General features: G+C 55.9%; 1 protein-coding gene across 5 annotated transcripts in view; it reads right to left on the bottom strand.

The window, feature by feature from the left end:
* KLHL29 (kelch like family member 29) overlaps positions 1–17,199 on the bottom strand; it is a 315,206-nt gene that overhangs the window by 9,603 nt on the left and 288,404 nt on the right. For 4 of the 5 annotated variants that reach the window (XM_047852392.1, XM_047852391.1, XM_047852394.1 and 1 more), the window contains 5 exons: positions 9,379–9,581; positions 8,397–8,656; positions 5,771–5,969; positions 5,445–5,627; positions 5,057–5,237 (listed from right to left, as the gene is read on the bottom strand). In XM_047852392.1, coding sequence (XP_047708348.1) covers positions 5,057–5,237; positions 5,445–5,627; positions 5,771–5,969; positions 8,397–8,656; positions 9,379–9,581 — 1,026 coding nt within the window. Of the gene's footprint in view, positions 1–123; positions 5,238–5,444; positions 5,628–5,770; positions 5,970–8,396; positions 8,657–9,378; positions 9,582–17,199 lie in introns of all 5 variants that reach the window. The other variant, XR_007150831.1, reaches the window with a different exon arrangement.

Below are 17,199 nucleotides of genomic sequence, written 5' to 3' on the forward strand. Positions count from 1 at the left end.
GCCTTGCTCAGAGCAGGGGCGACAACCAAGGCAGTGGACATTGCCGGGGAGGGGCACCAGCATTTGCTTCCTGCCCTTGGCATCACTGGCAGAGCCTGAGATCACCTAGGTTCTGGCCCAAACTAGCCCTCTCAGCCTTCCTCCTGAACCCCAGTGGGCTCTTTCTTGCCTCTGTGCAGATTCTGGTCTCCATTCTTCTGCTCCCACAGAGCTCCCCAGCTTCTAGGCCCCTGTATCCGTTTCTATCCAGCTCATTCCTACCCTTTTGTCGGACGGTTCTGCACTGAGCATCTGCCGTCTACCCAGGCTCTGGGCTGGAAGCTGGGGAAGCAGTGGGCTGGACCAGGGAAGGACGAGAGGAGGTGGGAACAGGAGAGGTGACCTGACAGGGTTCAGTCATTAACTGATGTTGCCGTTAAGGAAGGTAGAGTCACCTAGGATGACTCAGGGTCTCTGGCTTGGGAAGTTGGATGGAGGGGGTGCTACCCGGGGGACAGGGAATCGAGGTTGGGGAGTTTGGAGGAGAGTGATGATTTCTGTTTTATTCATGGGGAGTTTAAGGCATCTGTGGGTAACAGACCGGGGATGTGCAGTGGGGCGTTGGATATACGGATCTGTGGCCTAGATGTGCAGCCGAGGGGTCGCTGTTGGCACAGAGCTGGAAACTGAAGGGAGAGGAGCTTACAGGGGCTGCGTAGGCAAGAGTAAGACTGAGGAACAGAGGGCACTCTGAGGAAATGCTGGCCTCTAAGAGGGGAGCTGAGGGGGTCCCCGGGGAAGTGGCGGCAGCACAGGGGGCACACAGCTCCACGGGTGGGGGATATGGCAGGAGGTCAAAGAAGTCCCAGACGGGTTCCCGGCGCTCTCGTCAAGAGCTAGTTGTGAATCACGAAGTGAATGAGAGGGAGGCAGTAGACACGATGGGGGGACTTCTCTTGGATGAAACTTAGCTGGGAAAGGGGCAGAGAAGGTGGGACCTAAGAAGGCATATGGAGCTAAGAGATGGCTTTTGTCGGTGGTATGCTGAGAAGTGTTTAAAAACAAGCTTGCTAGGGGAAAAGAGTCCTGATATGTAAGCACTTGCTGATTTCTGTGATGTAAATCCTCTCATCTTGGCTGATTTCAAGCTACCGATGGCTCATGGCTGAATGTGGCATTGGGAAGAGGACACTGCCAGTCAGAATATCCACCATATACCCATATACAGACACAGTGGACATATCACCTCCAGAGCATAGACAGTGAAAAATATAGTTAAAAAAAAAAAAAAGCAGTGATGAGTTTTGAGTATGGATTTCCTTTGTTTTTAATGTAACTTATTTAGTTCTAAGTTTATATGATTTGATTTTTAATAACACCTGTAGCTAACAACTGGCTTGCAGAATTCCTATAAAGGTAGTAGTCACCTCTTGGGAGCCAGTATGAACGAGCTACGGCATACCACGGTTTTTGTTTTAATTTTAGGGGGAAGGGCTTACTTGTGTTTAATGTGCCGACAGGAAGGAGGCCAAATGGATAAGAAAAAGATTAAATATATATGAAAGAGAGGGGAGGGCTGATCAAAGGAGGCTCCTGGTGGGGAGATGCAGGTAGGGTCCAGAGTGGAGAGGGAAGTGGTGTCCGTGTGGGTGGGAGAGAGGAAGGCAAGGATGGCATGAGCGTCAGTACATATGCAGAAGTGACGGCAGGGACACCAGAGAGTTGTTGATTGAGGGCTCCACCTTCTCTGTGAAGTAGGAGTCAGTGCCGGCAGGAGTATTGGAGTCTGTGGGCTCAGAGCCTTGATCGGGGAGGAGGAGACGAGAACCACACGCTCTTGAGAGCGAGAGAAACCGCTGACAGGACCCTGCAGCATGAAGGACCCAGTATTCGTTGGACGACTTCACTTTGTCATGGGGCCAATCTACTGGACAGTGGGATTTTCTCCACCAGTGTTCAGCCCCCGGGGGTAGGCGTGGAGAAGGGGACGAGTCAGGGCTGAACAGATCTGTGACACGTGTACTACAGGACAAAGTAGCAAAGTAAGAACATGGAGAAGCGATAGAGTGCGAGTACCGGACAAGGCAGGGACAAAAGTGACAGGAAGCAGCTGATGGGGAGAGATTGGGGATGGAGCAGATCAGCCAAGGAACTGGGGTATCTGAGGTCTTCCTGGACAGCTTGGATCTCAGTTCTCGGCGTCTCTGTCAATTGTTCCTAGAGGGCTGGTCTCACCAGCATTCACTCTGGACCTTCCACTTGGTGGCCGATCTACCGCTCACCACATGGCTCTTTCGCGTGTTCCGGACCCAAGGTGGGGCCTCCGCTGTGGTCTGGGTTTTTCCCAGCACACCTTTCCTGTGAAGCACACAGGGCCCACTTTTTCCCAGCAGCCTCCCTGGGACACGGGCCATAACACGGTCACAGCTTAGTGATCCAGAAGATGGCCTCTCTTAGCCGGTGCTCCTGGCTCTGAGACAGGGATGAGGGGACAGGGATGGGACGTCCAGCTCTGTGCCTGGGAAGACTCCGGGTTTGAGAAGCGGCTGAAGTACCTTACAGGGCAGCAGGCGCTGATTCAGTTAAGCCCCAGTCGAATGATATGTGGCTTAATAGGCAATGCAGTAAGTGTCTTTTTGGACAGTGTCAGAAGTTCAGATATCTGTTTTTTAAGCCAACATGGCAGAGATCCAAAGAGCTCCTGCAGAAGAGCTGGGTGACAGTGGAAGATTATGTGGCTGTCTTCAGGCTTTCGGTATAATGGCACATTCCGCCAAATGCGAATTTCCCGAGAGTTTGTTATTCCAGGTGGCTGATTGCCAAGCCACAAGCCCTCCGTCAGCTCAATCTGTCAGCTTCCTGCTTGAGAAGGATATGCTAATGACATGCAAATGACCCTGTGGAGTGAGGCACTCTGCTATCATTTATCCGGTAACCACAGCTAGTGCAATATATTGCTATGAAGTATTAGACCCAGTTATTTATATAATGATATAATACAGGCTTGTCTATGGCACTGTTGTTTTAATCTATAATTATATAATCTTGCTCTATTCCTGTAATACAGTAATGTAATATAATTATAATGTACCATATATCTCATTCATTATCAATATAAGAGCAATTTGTACCATTAGCGCTTTCTGGGGAACAAAGCACCCTCGTGTCTGTCCCCATTACCCTGACCTTCTTGTCACCCTGAATTCTCATCGCCACCATGTGGCACAGAAATTCCTTGCCCAAAGGGGCTCCAGCTACGTTCCGTTCCTCGGGAAGCAGTGCACGTCTCCTCTGCCTGTGTCCTCCACCCCATTGGTATGCATACCACCCAGAGGTCTACCAGAGGGCTGAGGAAGGGCTCTGGGCACCCTGTTGTCCTGGGGGGCTCCCCATCTCCTAAAGTTCCTGGGGTGCTTTGCTCACACTGTGCTCGAGCGGGCGGGTATTTCACAGTGGAACGAAGGCCCAGCCCCCAGGGAAGGCCAGTACAGACTGCTTCCAGGCCTTGGAGAATTGCTCTTGAGCCCAGGGGGAGCGGAGCCTGTCCCCCCTCTTCGTGCATTTGATCCTTGAACAAATCCCTGTATTTATCAACAAGTATAAGTTTGCAAAATGAGTAATCAGCATCTTAGGAGATTAAAAATAGCTGACAAAAGCAAGACAGGATGACAGGTCTAGCTCAGTTTACTCCTACATAGAAAATGTCTTTTTCATGTGTTTATTATTGGATGACAAACGGTTGGGAGCTGGTGCTTCTGGAAGGCTTGGGACGTGATGGCCGTGCAGTGGGTCCCACTGAAAGCTGTCAGCATCAGGGGTGACCCGGGTTCAACAGCAGTATTAATATCCTCATAACCACACAGGGATTCCCCATTATCTCCAAATCAATATGACAATTAGATGTTGTTACTGAGCCATCTCTGGGCTCCACTTGGGGGAGTTAAAAGCCCACAGTGAATATCCAGAGCTCGTCTCACTCTGAAACTATCTTTGCTGTAACATTTGTCAAGTGTCCAATTAGCCACTGAGGGAAAAAATACAAATTGAGGGGTACGTGAGGGTCCACAGGCAGAAAGCTGCCGCACGGGAAGATGTGCATTCTGTGACAGCTGATGACGTGGGCCAAGGGTGGTGGGCAAGCACATGGGAAGGATGTGGAAAAAGAGCTCTGGGGACCGGAGCTGTGACCTCCTGGGCCGGTCCTTGGGGAGCAGCTCGGTCTGACTTGGGGCTCTCTGGGCACTTTTTTCTCACAGAGCAGGACTGCACTGAGGCCTCCCCTGTTTGCTGCTGACTCATGAGCCTTCCTGAGCTCTTTCTGTGGCTTCTCCCCACAGTGTCCGTCCTCTGCAAGGGTGGGCTCCAGCTCAAAGGAAAAGATGGTCTTTGCACCCCGCGAAGTGCCCACCTCCAGCCTACGCCCCTTCTGCCTCCACCTGATCCCTACACTACGCGTGGCCAGTTTTAAATGGGCCTCAGTGAGGAAGCCAGCCTGGGATTTCCAGCAGAGGGCAGGCTTACACGCATGGCTCTCCGGCCCATTACTTTGTATTCTAGAGAATTCCAGACGGTTGGCCAGACCTGCATGCAGTGACTGTTCCCCGTGTGGCAAGCAGGTTTCCTGGGATGTGTGGGAAAGAGGGAGGAAGGGGCTCCCTGGTGTGGAACCTCCCGCTCGGCAGGGATCTGGAGTCACAGCCACTGACGTGGCACACATTTGGGCCATTGCTTGCAGCTTTGCCCCATGTCTCAGCGCCGCTCTGGGCTGGGACTTCCAGTGCCAGTGCGCCTCCTAGCTGCCCGGTCAGGCCAGCCGCGCCCATCCTGTGCCTTTGCACCACTATGCCTCCAGCTTGTCTGACCCCTGAACGGGACAAGAGTGCCCCATCTCAGCGGCTGGGCCAGCCGTCATCATTCCTGCTTCCCTCTCACCACCCTCGGTCCTCTCCCTTTGCCGTGTTTGAAGAGCCTGGGACTATTGCCCTCTAAATGTCCCGTCTCCAGTCGGCCTCGGCTGGGTTGGTGCTGGGGTAGAGGAGCAAAGTGATTTTAGCTTTCGTGACTGTGGCCTCATTACCTCTCCACGTGGTCCACGTTGCCCGCCACGCCAAGTCCCCCGAGGGTGTAAATCTTCCCATCGTAGACAAGGCTGTTGTGCCGGCAGCGGGGGACCGTCATTCTGGAGACGAGGTTCCAGTTATCGAGCAGGGACATGTAGCACCAGACATCGGCCAGCGTCACCCCTGATTCCATCCCACCTGTGAGCAGTACGGGAGGTCCAGAGAGCGGGCAGGGAGTGAGGCGGGGCCCACGGCCAGGCAGGCCCGGCCCCCGGGGCAGGAAGAGAAGACTTCACCTGCAAAGTAGAGGCTTCCGGGCCTCGGCTTTCCTTAGCCCTGGTGTGGGGAGGGGAGCCCTTAGGAAGTCCCTGCCTGGTCCCCAAGCCAGCCCTGGGGGGGCCTCACCTGAGAGGTAGATGTTGTCCCCGGCACTCACTACGCTGAAGAACTCTCGGTCATAGAAGGGCAGTGAGGCGAGGGGGTACCACTTGTTGTTCTGTGGGTTCCAGCAGGTGACGGCCACCAGTGAGCGCTGGGTCATCCCCACCATCTGACGGCCCCCAACCAAGACGATGACCTCAGCCACACCTGCAGGGATACAGATGCACGGCCTTCGGACACATCCCCACGCTGTTAGCCTCTGCGCCTGGTGCCTCTGGAGGGGACCACCCAGAGTGGGGCTGACCCTGTGGCACCTGCATTTGGGGAGTTCGGGGCATGTCCCTTGGTACCTGCAGAGAGGCGGGGCCGGGTTCGGGGTGTCTGCATCTCCTGGCGGGCGTGGGGCAGCATGTGGTAGCGTTTGGCCTCGTTGACCAGGTCCCGACACGCTTCTGACGACTTGATCAGCTCCTCGTTGTCAACCACGTTGAGCAGATAGCTGGGGTGGATGAAGGGGAGGCGGACCACGGCCAGGAGCTCTGCGGCATACTGCAGGGTGGGGGAGACACGGGATCGACCGAGGTTACACGGACGGAGCCACCCCTGCCGAGTTGGATTGGGGAGACAGGAAGGAGGGGTGTGGTACTGTACAGGGGGCACTCCAGTGTGTATTTGGCTTGAGAGTGTAGACACTGCTCAGCCCAGCCTAGACGGTGAGAGCGGGGGCTCCCACCAGCCAGAGGAGAGGAACGGGGGAGGTGGGTGTGCCGCGGCCGACCCTGGGACGAACCGTACGTCTGCCTCTTCAGCACCTCGTTCCTGCCTCCGCCCAGCTCACGGGCGTCTGCTTCACCCCAGGCTGCGGGGGGGCTGAAACGAGCATCCTGATCCCTGGTGAGGCGCACGTGGGGCAGGAAGTCAAAAACAGGTGCGACGGCCCGGGAAGGCTGACGGTGACCGTGAAGCTTGCCAGTCACCCCCGTCAGAACCTGCATCTCCCCAGTGCCAACAAACCCCTTCAGCGGCACCTGGCCCCTGGCCCCTCTCACCTGCATTGAAGGCTTTTCGTGGACTGACGCAAATCCCTCTTGCCTAGCAAACCTTTTGCTCACTGCTCAGCTTTAGTTTCATCCAACAAATCATTGGTGACCCTCCTTATTGGGGGTGCAAAGCCCAGGAAGACCTGGTGTCTGACTTTCAGGTGTACACAGTAAAATGGGGGGGGGGAGGATCCATTACATAAAAGGCACTAGTGGGGCTCCAGGGAGGAGTACAGTTAGGGGGTCTGGGAGTGTGGGAGTGGATGACGCCTGAGCTGGGTGTGGAAGGATCACAGATTTCTGCAGGCCTCAGGCAGAGAGGAGGGAGGACACCAAAAGCACACACAGAGGCATGGGAAGGGTGGGGAGATCGGCGCACATGAGGAATTCTCTGGAGCTTATTCTTGTCAGGTGCAAACGGTCTTTGTTGCGGTGGGTGTGGTGGCCAGGGGAGAGGGGACTGGAGAAATTAGTGGAGGCCAGAGCCTGACCACCCCTATGCCTCCCTTGCCAAGGCCCGAGTGGTGTTTCCTGCAGGGTCGATGACGAGCTCACGGGGGCTTTAAACAAAGAAATTAAACGATCCAACGTGTCCTTTAGGAAGACCGCTCGCTCAGGCAGCAGGGTCAGAATGAGTTTGGAGTGGGGAAGACTGGAGCAGGGCAACCGCGTGGGAGACGACTGCAGTGATGCTGGTGAGATCTGGGTCCTGAATGGGGAGAGAAAGTCAGTCCTCTCCTGAGGGAGCGAGGAGACAAAGCGACAGCAGTGTGTGGCCCAATGGATGTGGAAGGTGTGGGAGGTATCCAGCCTTCTGTTTTGGGTAATGGGTGGAATGGAAGGAAGCAACACAAGAAGGTGTGTAGCTTTGGGGGTTTACAAATTAGAGGGGCTTGAGGGACATTTGCCACAGGTGTGCAGTAGACACTTGGAGGTCTGGGCTGGAGACAGATTTGGGGGCCTTAGTGCATTGGGTAGTCTCTATTATAGCTGCCCAACCTGACGGCCTTCTCCAGAAATGAATCTTGCCCGCTCCCCATCCGACCAGAGCACGCCCTTCTCCTGGGCTCAGGGGCTGGGCCAGGGTGGAGGGCCCCGTGCTACCGATGCCGGCGCCTGGCCCACCCCTCCCTCCCTTGTGTCGCTTCCCGCTCCACACGCAATGAGGTTCCCTTGTCTTCTATCACTCAGCTGCCTCAGGGTGTTGTGGGCCCTGGCCTCCTGTGCTGCTTTCCAGGTGGATTCTGAGCTCTCCCGAGAACTACCTGTGTCCATACTAACTCCTGGGGGTGGGGGGGTGCTCAGATGTGAGAACCAAGGCAGTCCCATTCTGAGCAAGGCCTTCAGCACGTGCTTTCTGGCCCAAAGATCCTGTTGGGTTGTGATCGGATTCTGATTCCGGGGATCCTGGAATCCTTCCGGGGACCCTGCCCTCCTCTCCTTCTGCCCTGGACCCTGGCTCCGATTTCCCCAGCTGTCCCCTCTGAGGGACTTCCCTCCTGTGATGTGTGCAGTGGTTTCCCGTCTCCGGCGTGGTTTCTGTTTGGTCCAGGTGCCCTCCACCCTCTCCATAACCGGAGCATTGGGGGAGGGGTCTCCTCCTGCCCGGTCTGAGCTCACAGGGGCCCTGGGGCACCAGCTTCGCCCTGTAGGGCCCTGCAGCCGCTCGTTGGCTTGAGTCTCCTTCAGGTGGGACACAGCCCTTCCAACCCTCTGGCAGCTGACCCCTCATCTCTCATCCCTCCCTTTGCTTCTCTGCTGCCCACGGTGGCAGTCCCAGCCTCCCCCTGCCCGGGCCTCGGGGCTCCTGTACACCCCACGGATGGTCTGACCAGGCCGTCCTGCCTCTTCCACCTTCCTGCACCCTTGCTCCAGACGCCATCCGTGCACTATGCCCCTGACACAGGGAGAAGGGGTGGGTGGGGTGGGGGACTACCTGTGCACGGGCCACGGGGTCCTTCTTGATCCACTTGATGACGGTCTCATATACTAGTTCCTCGGCCTTCGTGTTGAGGCTGTCATTGGAGATGTAGGCGATGAAGTCGTCCTTGGAGATGCTGAGGATCTCCTCCTGGGCCGCCACCTCAGGGAAGATCTGCAGCGCAAAGGCCTTGGCCATGTGGTAGAGCTCGCTGCACTGCATGGCCTCAGCCATGGCCAGGACCCCCAGGCAGTTGCTGGCCGTCAGCTGCTTCTCTGGGGGCAAGAGCACAGGACCACTGACCACAGGGCCCTGGAAGGGTGGCCCTCCATTCCTATCGCCTGACACTCTGGATCCCTCTCCAAGTCCATGTCCTTGTGACCTGCCTTTAGCAACCAGGGTCCCCACAAGACCATTTCCGGTATCCCTGGAGCTGTGGGTGTATCTTCCGGGTTTTCCTCTGCCCTGTCACATACTTCCTGTCCTGGGACCTCCCTCTGCTCCCGCAGGTCCCAGCAGAAGGACCGAGAGCGTGAAGTATGGAGTGTCAGTACCGGGCTTGGAGGCATCCTCACTGCCTGTGAGCCTTAGAGCTTGGGCCTGGGCTGGGGGCAAGGGCCACGCTGAGGCTTCCAGTGTCTTCTATAACTGTGACAGGCTCCCATTTTAGAATCACACCAGCAGTAACACCACTCATATGCCCACCTGCCACTTCCCATGGGCCTCAGCCTCACCCAACCTGGACTCTAGACCAGGCATCAGTCTGGCCGGCTCTCCTGAGATCTGGCTACCGGCGATTCTAGCCTGGACACGTCCAGGTCTGTGCCAGGGCATGCAGTTATCTGAATTTTCATCTTCAAGCTGCCTTGTGAAATCCAGCTCCACCCTGAGGTGGACACACAGTCTTTCCCTCTGAATCCTCACTGCTTACAAATTTTTTGCCCACCCGTACTATTCCCTCCAGGTGACCCATGCGCTCCCCACCCCCCAGGCTCACCGAGAAAGGACACACAGACTTTGCAGAAGGTGTGGAACTGGAACTTGCTGGCGGCCTCCAGCAGCGTCTTGGCATTGGCCGAGTCGATGACCAGGGAGCCCGTGTAGACAAACTCCAGGAGCAGTTCAAGGACATCGGCCTGCAGGTTGGACAGGACGAGCTCCAGCTTCTCCCGGCCACACTGGCTGCCATCTTGCACCGACCTAGGCACAGAGACCAGGGTGTTCTTACCTGCCACCCCGCGGCCACAGCGCCGCCTCCTCACAGGGCTAGATCTCCCTGCACGCCTCGGTCACGCCCTTCATTTTAGGACTCAAGGGACACGGCAATGACACGCCTGAACCTAACGACCTTACACGGGATCTGAAAGAGAAGAGTCTGACCAGAGACGCCCAAAAGAACAGAAAACCCTGCTTATCACTACTTGGCATGTCCATGCAAAAAAAGATGCAAATCAAAAAGCATGAGCTGTGGATGGGGACGAGGACCAGGACTGGCCTCAAAGGGAAACAATACGATTCCGCCCCACTGCCGGCTCCGGCTCCGGGCGTCCCGGCCAAACAAGGCCGGCGGGTCCGGGGCCCGGCCGCCTCCAGTGGGAGAGCCCCTGGTGTGACTGAGGCCCCCAACCGGCCGTGAACACAGCCGATCCTGAGCCATCCCTCGATCGCCCCAAGCCGTCCCGGAACCCTGACTCCAACCCCACCTATTTCCAAAAACATATTGTTTCCTTTTTTAGGCATGGAAAGGAAGCCCTTCATGACATTGCTTTGAAACTGAGGACGAGACAAGATAGACGGACAGAATGGTTAGAGCTGGGGGGGAGGGGAAGGGGAACAACCAAGGACTTCCGCCACAGACAGCCAGCAGCCATGACCTGGGACCTGGCCCGGGGCGGGGCCCTCCTGCCACATGGAACACGGGGTCAGAGGTCAGAGTGGCCTGCGTGTAGAGTGTGCGTCGGGCTTGTGAACTGGGGGGAGCAGGGGAGGGACACAAATATATAAATATGTTTATATCTGGTGTCTACAGAAATACAAAACCATTGCAAAGGCTCCTAAGGCCTGGCAGCCGCGCCCTAAAGCTGCACCTGGAAGGAAACAGATAAGATGAGGCAAAAATAACAGTGCCACAGAAGTGACCAGGAGGAAAGACACCCAGAGCGTTAAGAGTCAGGAGGCAGGTTTTTCAGAGATGATTGGCTTGGTGCCCCACCACGGCCACTCTGACCGGTCCTGCTTCCTGCACGGAGCCTGGTCCTGCCCGAGGCCGGGTTCTGCCACGTGGCTGGGAAATGACCTCTGTGTTCCCCCCCAGTCCTGAGGAGGCTGGGGTGAGACTCTCGTGACTGGTCCCTTGGGTGCCCCTGTGGCTGGCAGCCAGGGTGCGGAGGCGTCCAGAAGTAAGCAGGCTAGCCCCAGAGGGAGGCTGACTCCTGTGTGGGCAGGGAGGTAGAGGACCTGCGTGCCCCCGCCCCGTCACTGACAGGCCGCCACCTTGCCTCTCTGGCCCTCAGGCTCCTCTTCTGCAAAACAAGAGGGTTGAACTGGATGGCATCTGAAGTCCCATGGAAAGTTTATGTGACAGAGGCTGGAAAACACCTTCCCCGCGAGACTCTGAAATGCGACCACGAGAGCCACATTCTCTCCAGTTAGGCCTGGCCACCAAGTGCTTTTAAAACACCAATACGATGGGGCAGGGAACAGATGTAGCTGTGATCCTGCCACCCTTCCCAGGGTGCCACGCTGGGCCCTCCCCACGGAATGGCTCATCTGATGGAGGCCTGCGGAGCCCTGCCTCCAGGCCTGGAGGGAAAGCTGACAGGGAACGGTGCTGGCAGAGGCTCTTCTCAAACCCAGAGACATACACAGTGTGTGTGACTTTTCAAGTGACTTAACATACTGAGTCCTCTGCTGTCGGGATAGATTTTCATGCTTGGGTAACTTTGTTCAGTATAAAACTAGTTCATTATGTGATCACTTAAAACCACAGAAATCTAACACCCCAGGCCTCAGGGGCCATCTGGTTAACCTCTTACTCGGTCTTTGCTGCCTCTGCCTTCATTCCTACATGCCACTGCCTGGCCCTTCCTCCTCACACCTTTCATGCTCTGCAGAGGTCCTGCTGGGCCACAGCCAGGGCAGGGCTTATGGGGCCAAAGTCGGGCTGCTCACATTCTCCCAAGGTCCCCAGCCACTGCTGCGCCCACCTCAGGCCCGCCCTCCTGTCCACCCAGGAGACAAGCTCCAGTTCAGTGAAGAGCTGGGGTGGACTTCAGCTATACACACACACACACACACACACACACACACACTGAAGTCCATGTGACATGTGACCCTGAGAACCCTCAGCATCACCCTGTGGGGAGGGGTGTTGGGCAGATGGAACGTCAGGGGAGTCCACGGCCCTGAGTGATGAGTCCGATGGGACATGCATGGCTGTGCTTCTGAGAGATGCTTGTCCCACCCAGATTCTGAGCCAGGGAGAGGGTCCTGGGGACAGAGTTGTGCCCACATGGCCAAGGAGTACAGGGACAATATGAGGAGGCATATGGGGTGTTGACCATGGTAGATGCCATCCAGGGTTGGCAAGAACCACTGTCTCTATAATGCATGGCTATAGCTGTTCCTTCAGGCCCCCTTTGAGGCCCCCTGTGGAAAGCAGGGGGCTGCTGGGCAAAGGACATTTGGGGAATGGCTGGAGGCTTTGTTGGCTGGCTGAGCTCAAGATCTATAGGAGGTGAGGCCCCAGGCAGTGAGGCCTTATGTAGCTCATCTGCACATACATGTTCATTGTCCACATGGGTGTTCATGGGGCCAAGGGAAGCCGGTGGTCACTTTCCATTGCTGACCATCAGGCTGTCTTGGGACTAGACCTCAGTGATCCCTAGGCCTCTTCCCTATAAGTAGGGATCCCCTGGGAGGCATTGCTTCTTTTGGGTGGCCATTGGTCACCAGTGGGAAGCTGTGTCCTCCACAGATGACCATTCTGTCCCTGTCCTAAGCTGGCTCTTGGGGTCCAAGCCTCCTGCTCCACTCAGCCACATGGAGTAGTACTGAAAGCTGCTGGGTAGTCTGGGTCATGACATGGCCTTGGAAGGAGATGGGGCAGGGCAGGAATGAGCAGTGGTAGCCTTGTCAGGTTGGGCCATGAACCTGACACTGGGGGTGGGAGTGTGGGGCAGGTTGGTGTTGCCCCGTCCACACAGGACCCATGGGTTCTGCCAGAAGACCCAAACTCCCTGGCCTCACCTTCTCCTCAGGTATGGGACACACCCTCTGCTTGGCAGGCCTGGATCTGTGGACATGCCAGGAATGCCTCATCCCAAATAGGAGATGGTTTGAGATCCCACCATCAGCAATTTGCTCTCCTGGATAAGAACTGCCCTCCCTAGATTTTAGGGCACTCCTTCGTTACTCCTCACACACCTCAGTGATCATATGCTTTCATTTTGCAACTTAGATCTAGAATGGGAGGGACACATGGGGCAGTGGTGGGTGGGGGATGTCATGGAGCAGGTGGTGACTGAGGATGGCATCCTGACTGCTCAGGAAGATGACCCCGCTCCTCCAATGTGATTTCCATCCCACTGCATGCATAGGAGCTCAGGCATGTTCCTGCTCCAGGGCACAGACACGGCACACTCTAGCCTGGCCCACCCATGGTGATTTGGCGATGGGTCTGACTTAAATTTTTCTGCTGGCCTTCGAGATCTGTGGATCTCTCGTCTTATTATGTGGTCTTCTGGCCACACCTCTCTGTTCTGCCAGGAAAGGGGGCAGACTGCCACCCACAAATGCCCAACCCCACAAGGAACGAGGGGAAAGGCAGCATATGGCCTGACTACTGTGTTAAAGTCTGTTGGGCTCCCCTACATCTGGACTCTATGCCACTCAGTTAGGTAGATCCCTTTAGCTTCCCCTGGTGAGAAAGATGGAGAAGCCCAGAGCCTATACATGGGGCTTGTGAAAAGCACCTTGGACAAATCAATGTCGCCATCTGTTTTTATTTAATATGAAAAGAGAATATAGTTCGAGTGAGTCATTGGCTCCAAGAGACTTTGTGAGATGAGGGTTTCAGCTAGAAGGCAGAATGCCAGGTCTCTGTCCTATTTGGTATGATGAGGGGGCAAGTTTCTCTGGGGCTTGACATTTTCTCCCACACCCAGGTTTGTGGTCGTGTTCGGAAGTACTGGCAGGGAGGGCATTCCCTCTGCTATCTCTAAGGACAGCCCCCTGTCCTCTGTGATGGGGCCCACAGCCTACCCGGCAAAGGGGTGCAGCCAATGCCTCTCATGGCACAAATGGACCCTGAGGGCTCCTCGGCTCCTGGGGATAAGTGAAGGGACTTCTTTGTAGGCTCCCCCAAAAGTCCAGGGCAGACCCAGGTCTTGCTCAGCAGGGTTGAGAAGCGACTCTCGACTTGGGAGATTGCAACCACACCACAGAACCCCACTAGCTCTAGTCGGCTCAAAGTCCCTGAAACCTGGGGCTCAGCCCACTCAGTCCTGCTGGGGTCTCCCACCAGCCTGGGTGCAGGAGAGGTGTGGTGGTCACGCAACACTCTATCCCTCACATTATCCAAAGGCAAAGCCGCAGCTCCCCTTCCTGCCGTGTTTTCACCCCTGATTGTCGCAGGGACTCAGATGGGGCAACAAAGGGATGGTGAGTCAGGCCCGGGGATCTCAGCACAAGCTTTGCTCCGAGCTTCCTGATGGCCTCCCGGAGTCTCCTCCGGTGCTCCTCACTCCAGAGGATACGGCCTCCCCTTGGATGAGGGCAAGTGTCTGCAACTTAGGTACCTGTTTTAGGTGGGGATTATGTCTTCTCTTGGGCAGATCTGATGTCCAGTTTACAAGTGTTTCTAGTACACACACACGCGTACACACACGCGTGCGCATACACACACACACATACAGGCTCTCTATCCTTTTTCCTTGCCCATCTGACTACACGGTCAACCCTAAGTTTCACTTTCTTTGCTTATAGACTTCATGCACAAATAAAGACTACATTTTTGTTCTTCTCCAGGTTAGCGAACGGGTGGTGAAAGCATGAGCTTTGGAGTCAGACCTTGATTCCAATCCCGGACCTACTTGCTTACTTAAAATTCTCTGGGTCCCAATTTCATCTGTAAAATGGGGATACTAATGGCACCTGCTTCTCAGAGTTAGCGGGAGGATTTTCAGGATGACATTAGACATTTCTACAAGTCTCCTTCTGGGCTGGGTCTTGTCCTCGTCAGAGGAAAAAGACAGGAGTTTGAATCTCAGTCAGGGAAGACTAGTGGAAAGAAGTCGTTGCAGCCACACTAAAGGTACGTGCACATGTGAGGAAAGAACACGTGGACAAAGGTGGGGAGTCGGCCTGAGGCCTGGAGAATGGGGGCTCTGGGCAGGACATCTGCCTGGCCCCGGGGCTCACGGGCAGCTGAGCTGGTCAGGAGAGGACACTGAGATTCTGCTCTCCCGCTCACCGATTGTTATCCTTATGAAACACAGATCTGACCGTGGCCCCTCCGGGCTTCCAGCAAAGCCTTGCGAGCCGGCTCCACCTCCGGCACCGGCCTCACTCTCTCCCTCCTCTGCCAGCAGTGGCTCTGTCCTACTCACCAGCCCGGCCAATTCCCTTCTTTGTTTAAAACCTACACCAGATGCCACCACTCCCTGGGGGCTGTCCCTGAACACCTCTTCTACCACAGTTAGGTGCTTTGCCTGTGAGCCGCTAAACCCCATTTGTGTGCTCAGTCTGCTCTCCCGTTCACACTTCTTTACAGGCTCCCCCTGGCAGGCTGTGGGCCTCCTCGAGGCAGAGACTCATCTCATCTAGCGTTTCCGGCCAGACCTGGCACCCAGGAAGGGCTCCTGCTTGTTAGCTGAGTGAAAAGTACCGAGTGACTTGGTTTCCCTAAGGTCTGTCCTGTGGCCCCAGGTGAGGTTGTCCACACCGGGGTCGAGGCTGGGGGCTGGGATGGTGTCCTTGCTGGGGCTGGAGTGGTGAACATATTACTGGCCCCAGGACGGAGGTGGAAAGGAGTCCAGCCTGAGTCTCTGGGTCTGCGGGTCCTGGGACAGCCACCCGCCCCTGACAGTGCTCACTGAGACCCTCATGAATGTAAGGACCGGGACACCACGTTCCACAAACAGACTGTGCCCACTCCCTCTGTTGCTGTAGTGCAGATGCCCGAGAGGGAAGCCCCTGCTTTGGGCTCAGTGGGCAGGGCCCCATTTCTCTTGCTGAGCTGTCCTGGCTGATATACACCAAGTCTCCAGGGTCACAGACTGAAATGGCCTGGTGACGTCAACTGTCCCCTGACCGCGAGAGCATGAGCTTCTCCAGAATTTTACACGGCCAGAAAGGAAATCATCTTTCCGTAGCGAGTCCACTTTCCTCCCCACAAGAGGACTCTTTTTGCAGCCATGGGCAGAAATGGTGATGTGCACCAAGGTCAAGTTGAGGGAAGTAAAAGGTTGAAATGGCTGCAAATTAGCATTGTGACCTTCAACCACAGGGGGTGTCTGGGCTTGGCTTCGGCCTTCCCTCCTCCCTGAGTGCCCTCCTGTATGCCGAAGGAGTCTCCCTGGGCCTCAATCTGTCTGGATTCAGACCCTTCTATGTGGCTGCCTACCAGATGCGTCTACTTGGACGTCCTTCAGCTGCTTAATTCATCACCCCCTCAGCTCTGCTCTGACATTGGTCCATGGACCCACCTTCCACCCTGTGATCTCACCATTCTCACGTCCTAGGGCTTGCACACGGGAAGCCTTTGCAGGCCCGGCCATGCCCATCCCCTTACCGCCACTTGGGATGTCAGAGCTGGAAGGAAACCTGGATGTCATTTGAACCAACCTCCTGTTTTACAGATGAGAAATCTCGAGGCCTGAGAGGACGTGACTTGCCTGGGGTCATAGGACAAGTGGCAGAGTCAGGTGTACAACCCAGGTCTCCTAGCTCCCAGTGGGGTGCCCTCTCCCTTCCAGTGACTGCCTCTTGGCTCTAGCACCCATCAGTTCTGCTTAGGGTCACCGAGGCACATCCCACAGTTCTTTCATCTTCAGGTGAGCATCCCCTGCTCCTGATGACCCCCACATCCTCAGACCAAGCCCAGGGCCCTAGCCCCAGGGGTCAGGGCTTGCCTGCCTATCTCACCCCAGCTCACACCCATCTCTGTGAAGGCTATATTCCCCTCCACACTGCTCATGACAGTCTCTGTCCCAGCTTTTCATTTCAGGAACCCATCCCCTGTCTGGAGCATTCTAGAACATTCTAGAACATTCCTTGTATTCCAGACCATTCCAAGCAAACCACCCCTTGCCTGGAATGTTCTTCCTCTTTCTTTTTGGCCTAAGAAGGCTTCACTACTTTGGGTTCCCACCTAGTGGTGTCCTCTTCTCTGCTGTGTACAAGTTTGGCTTTGCATGTAAGGTCTCTGAAGACATTCAAATGTCTCTTGCGCTCCTCTTGCCCGCATCATTCTAGCCCAGGGCTGGGCCATCGCTTAGTACCAACCTGCCCCTGCATCCTGCCCGCTCTGTGCTCTCCAGCTGGTCTGTAGCAGGGACCAAGGCCCTAGGATGCTGGTCACTGCCAGTACCAGAATTTGCCAAGAATGGCAGCACAAAGACCTCCCTTGGCCTGAAGAAGCCACTGAACGTGCCCCTTTACCCCAGAACTCATGCCCCTGACCCCTGTGCTTGGATAGCGAGAACCCAAGCACTGGGGGCGGGAGACCCAAGCTGTCCATGAGACTGGAAGTCACAAAGAGCCTGCCCCGTCCTGCATGGCTGGGGCCAGTGTGGCTGGGCGGGGCTTGCACGCCGGG

The sequence above is a fragment of the Prionailurus viverrinus genome, chromosome A3 (assembly GCF_022837055.1).
Source record: "Prionailurus viverrinus isolate Anna chromosome A3, UM_Priviv_1.0, whole genome shotgun sequence".
Classification (NCBI taxonomy): Eukaryota; Metazoa; Chordata; class Mammalia; order Carnivora; family Felidae; genus Prionailurus; species Prionailurus viverrinus.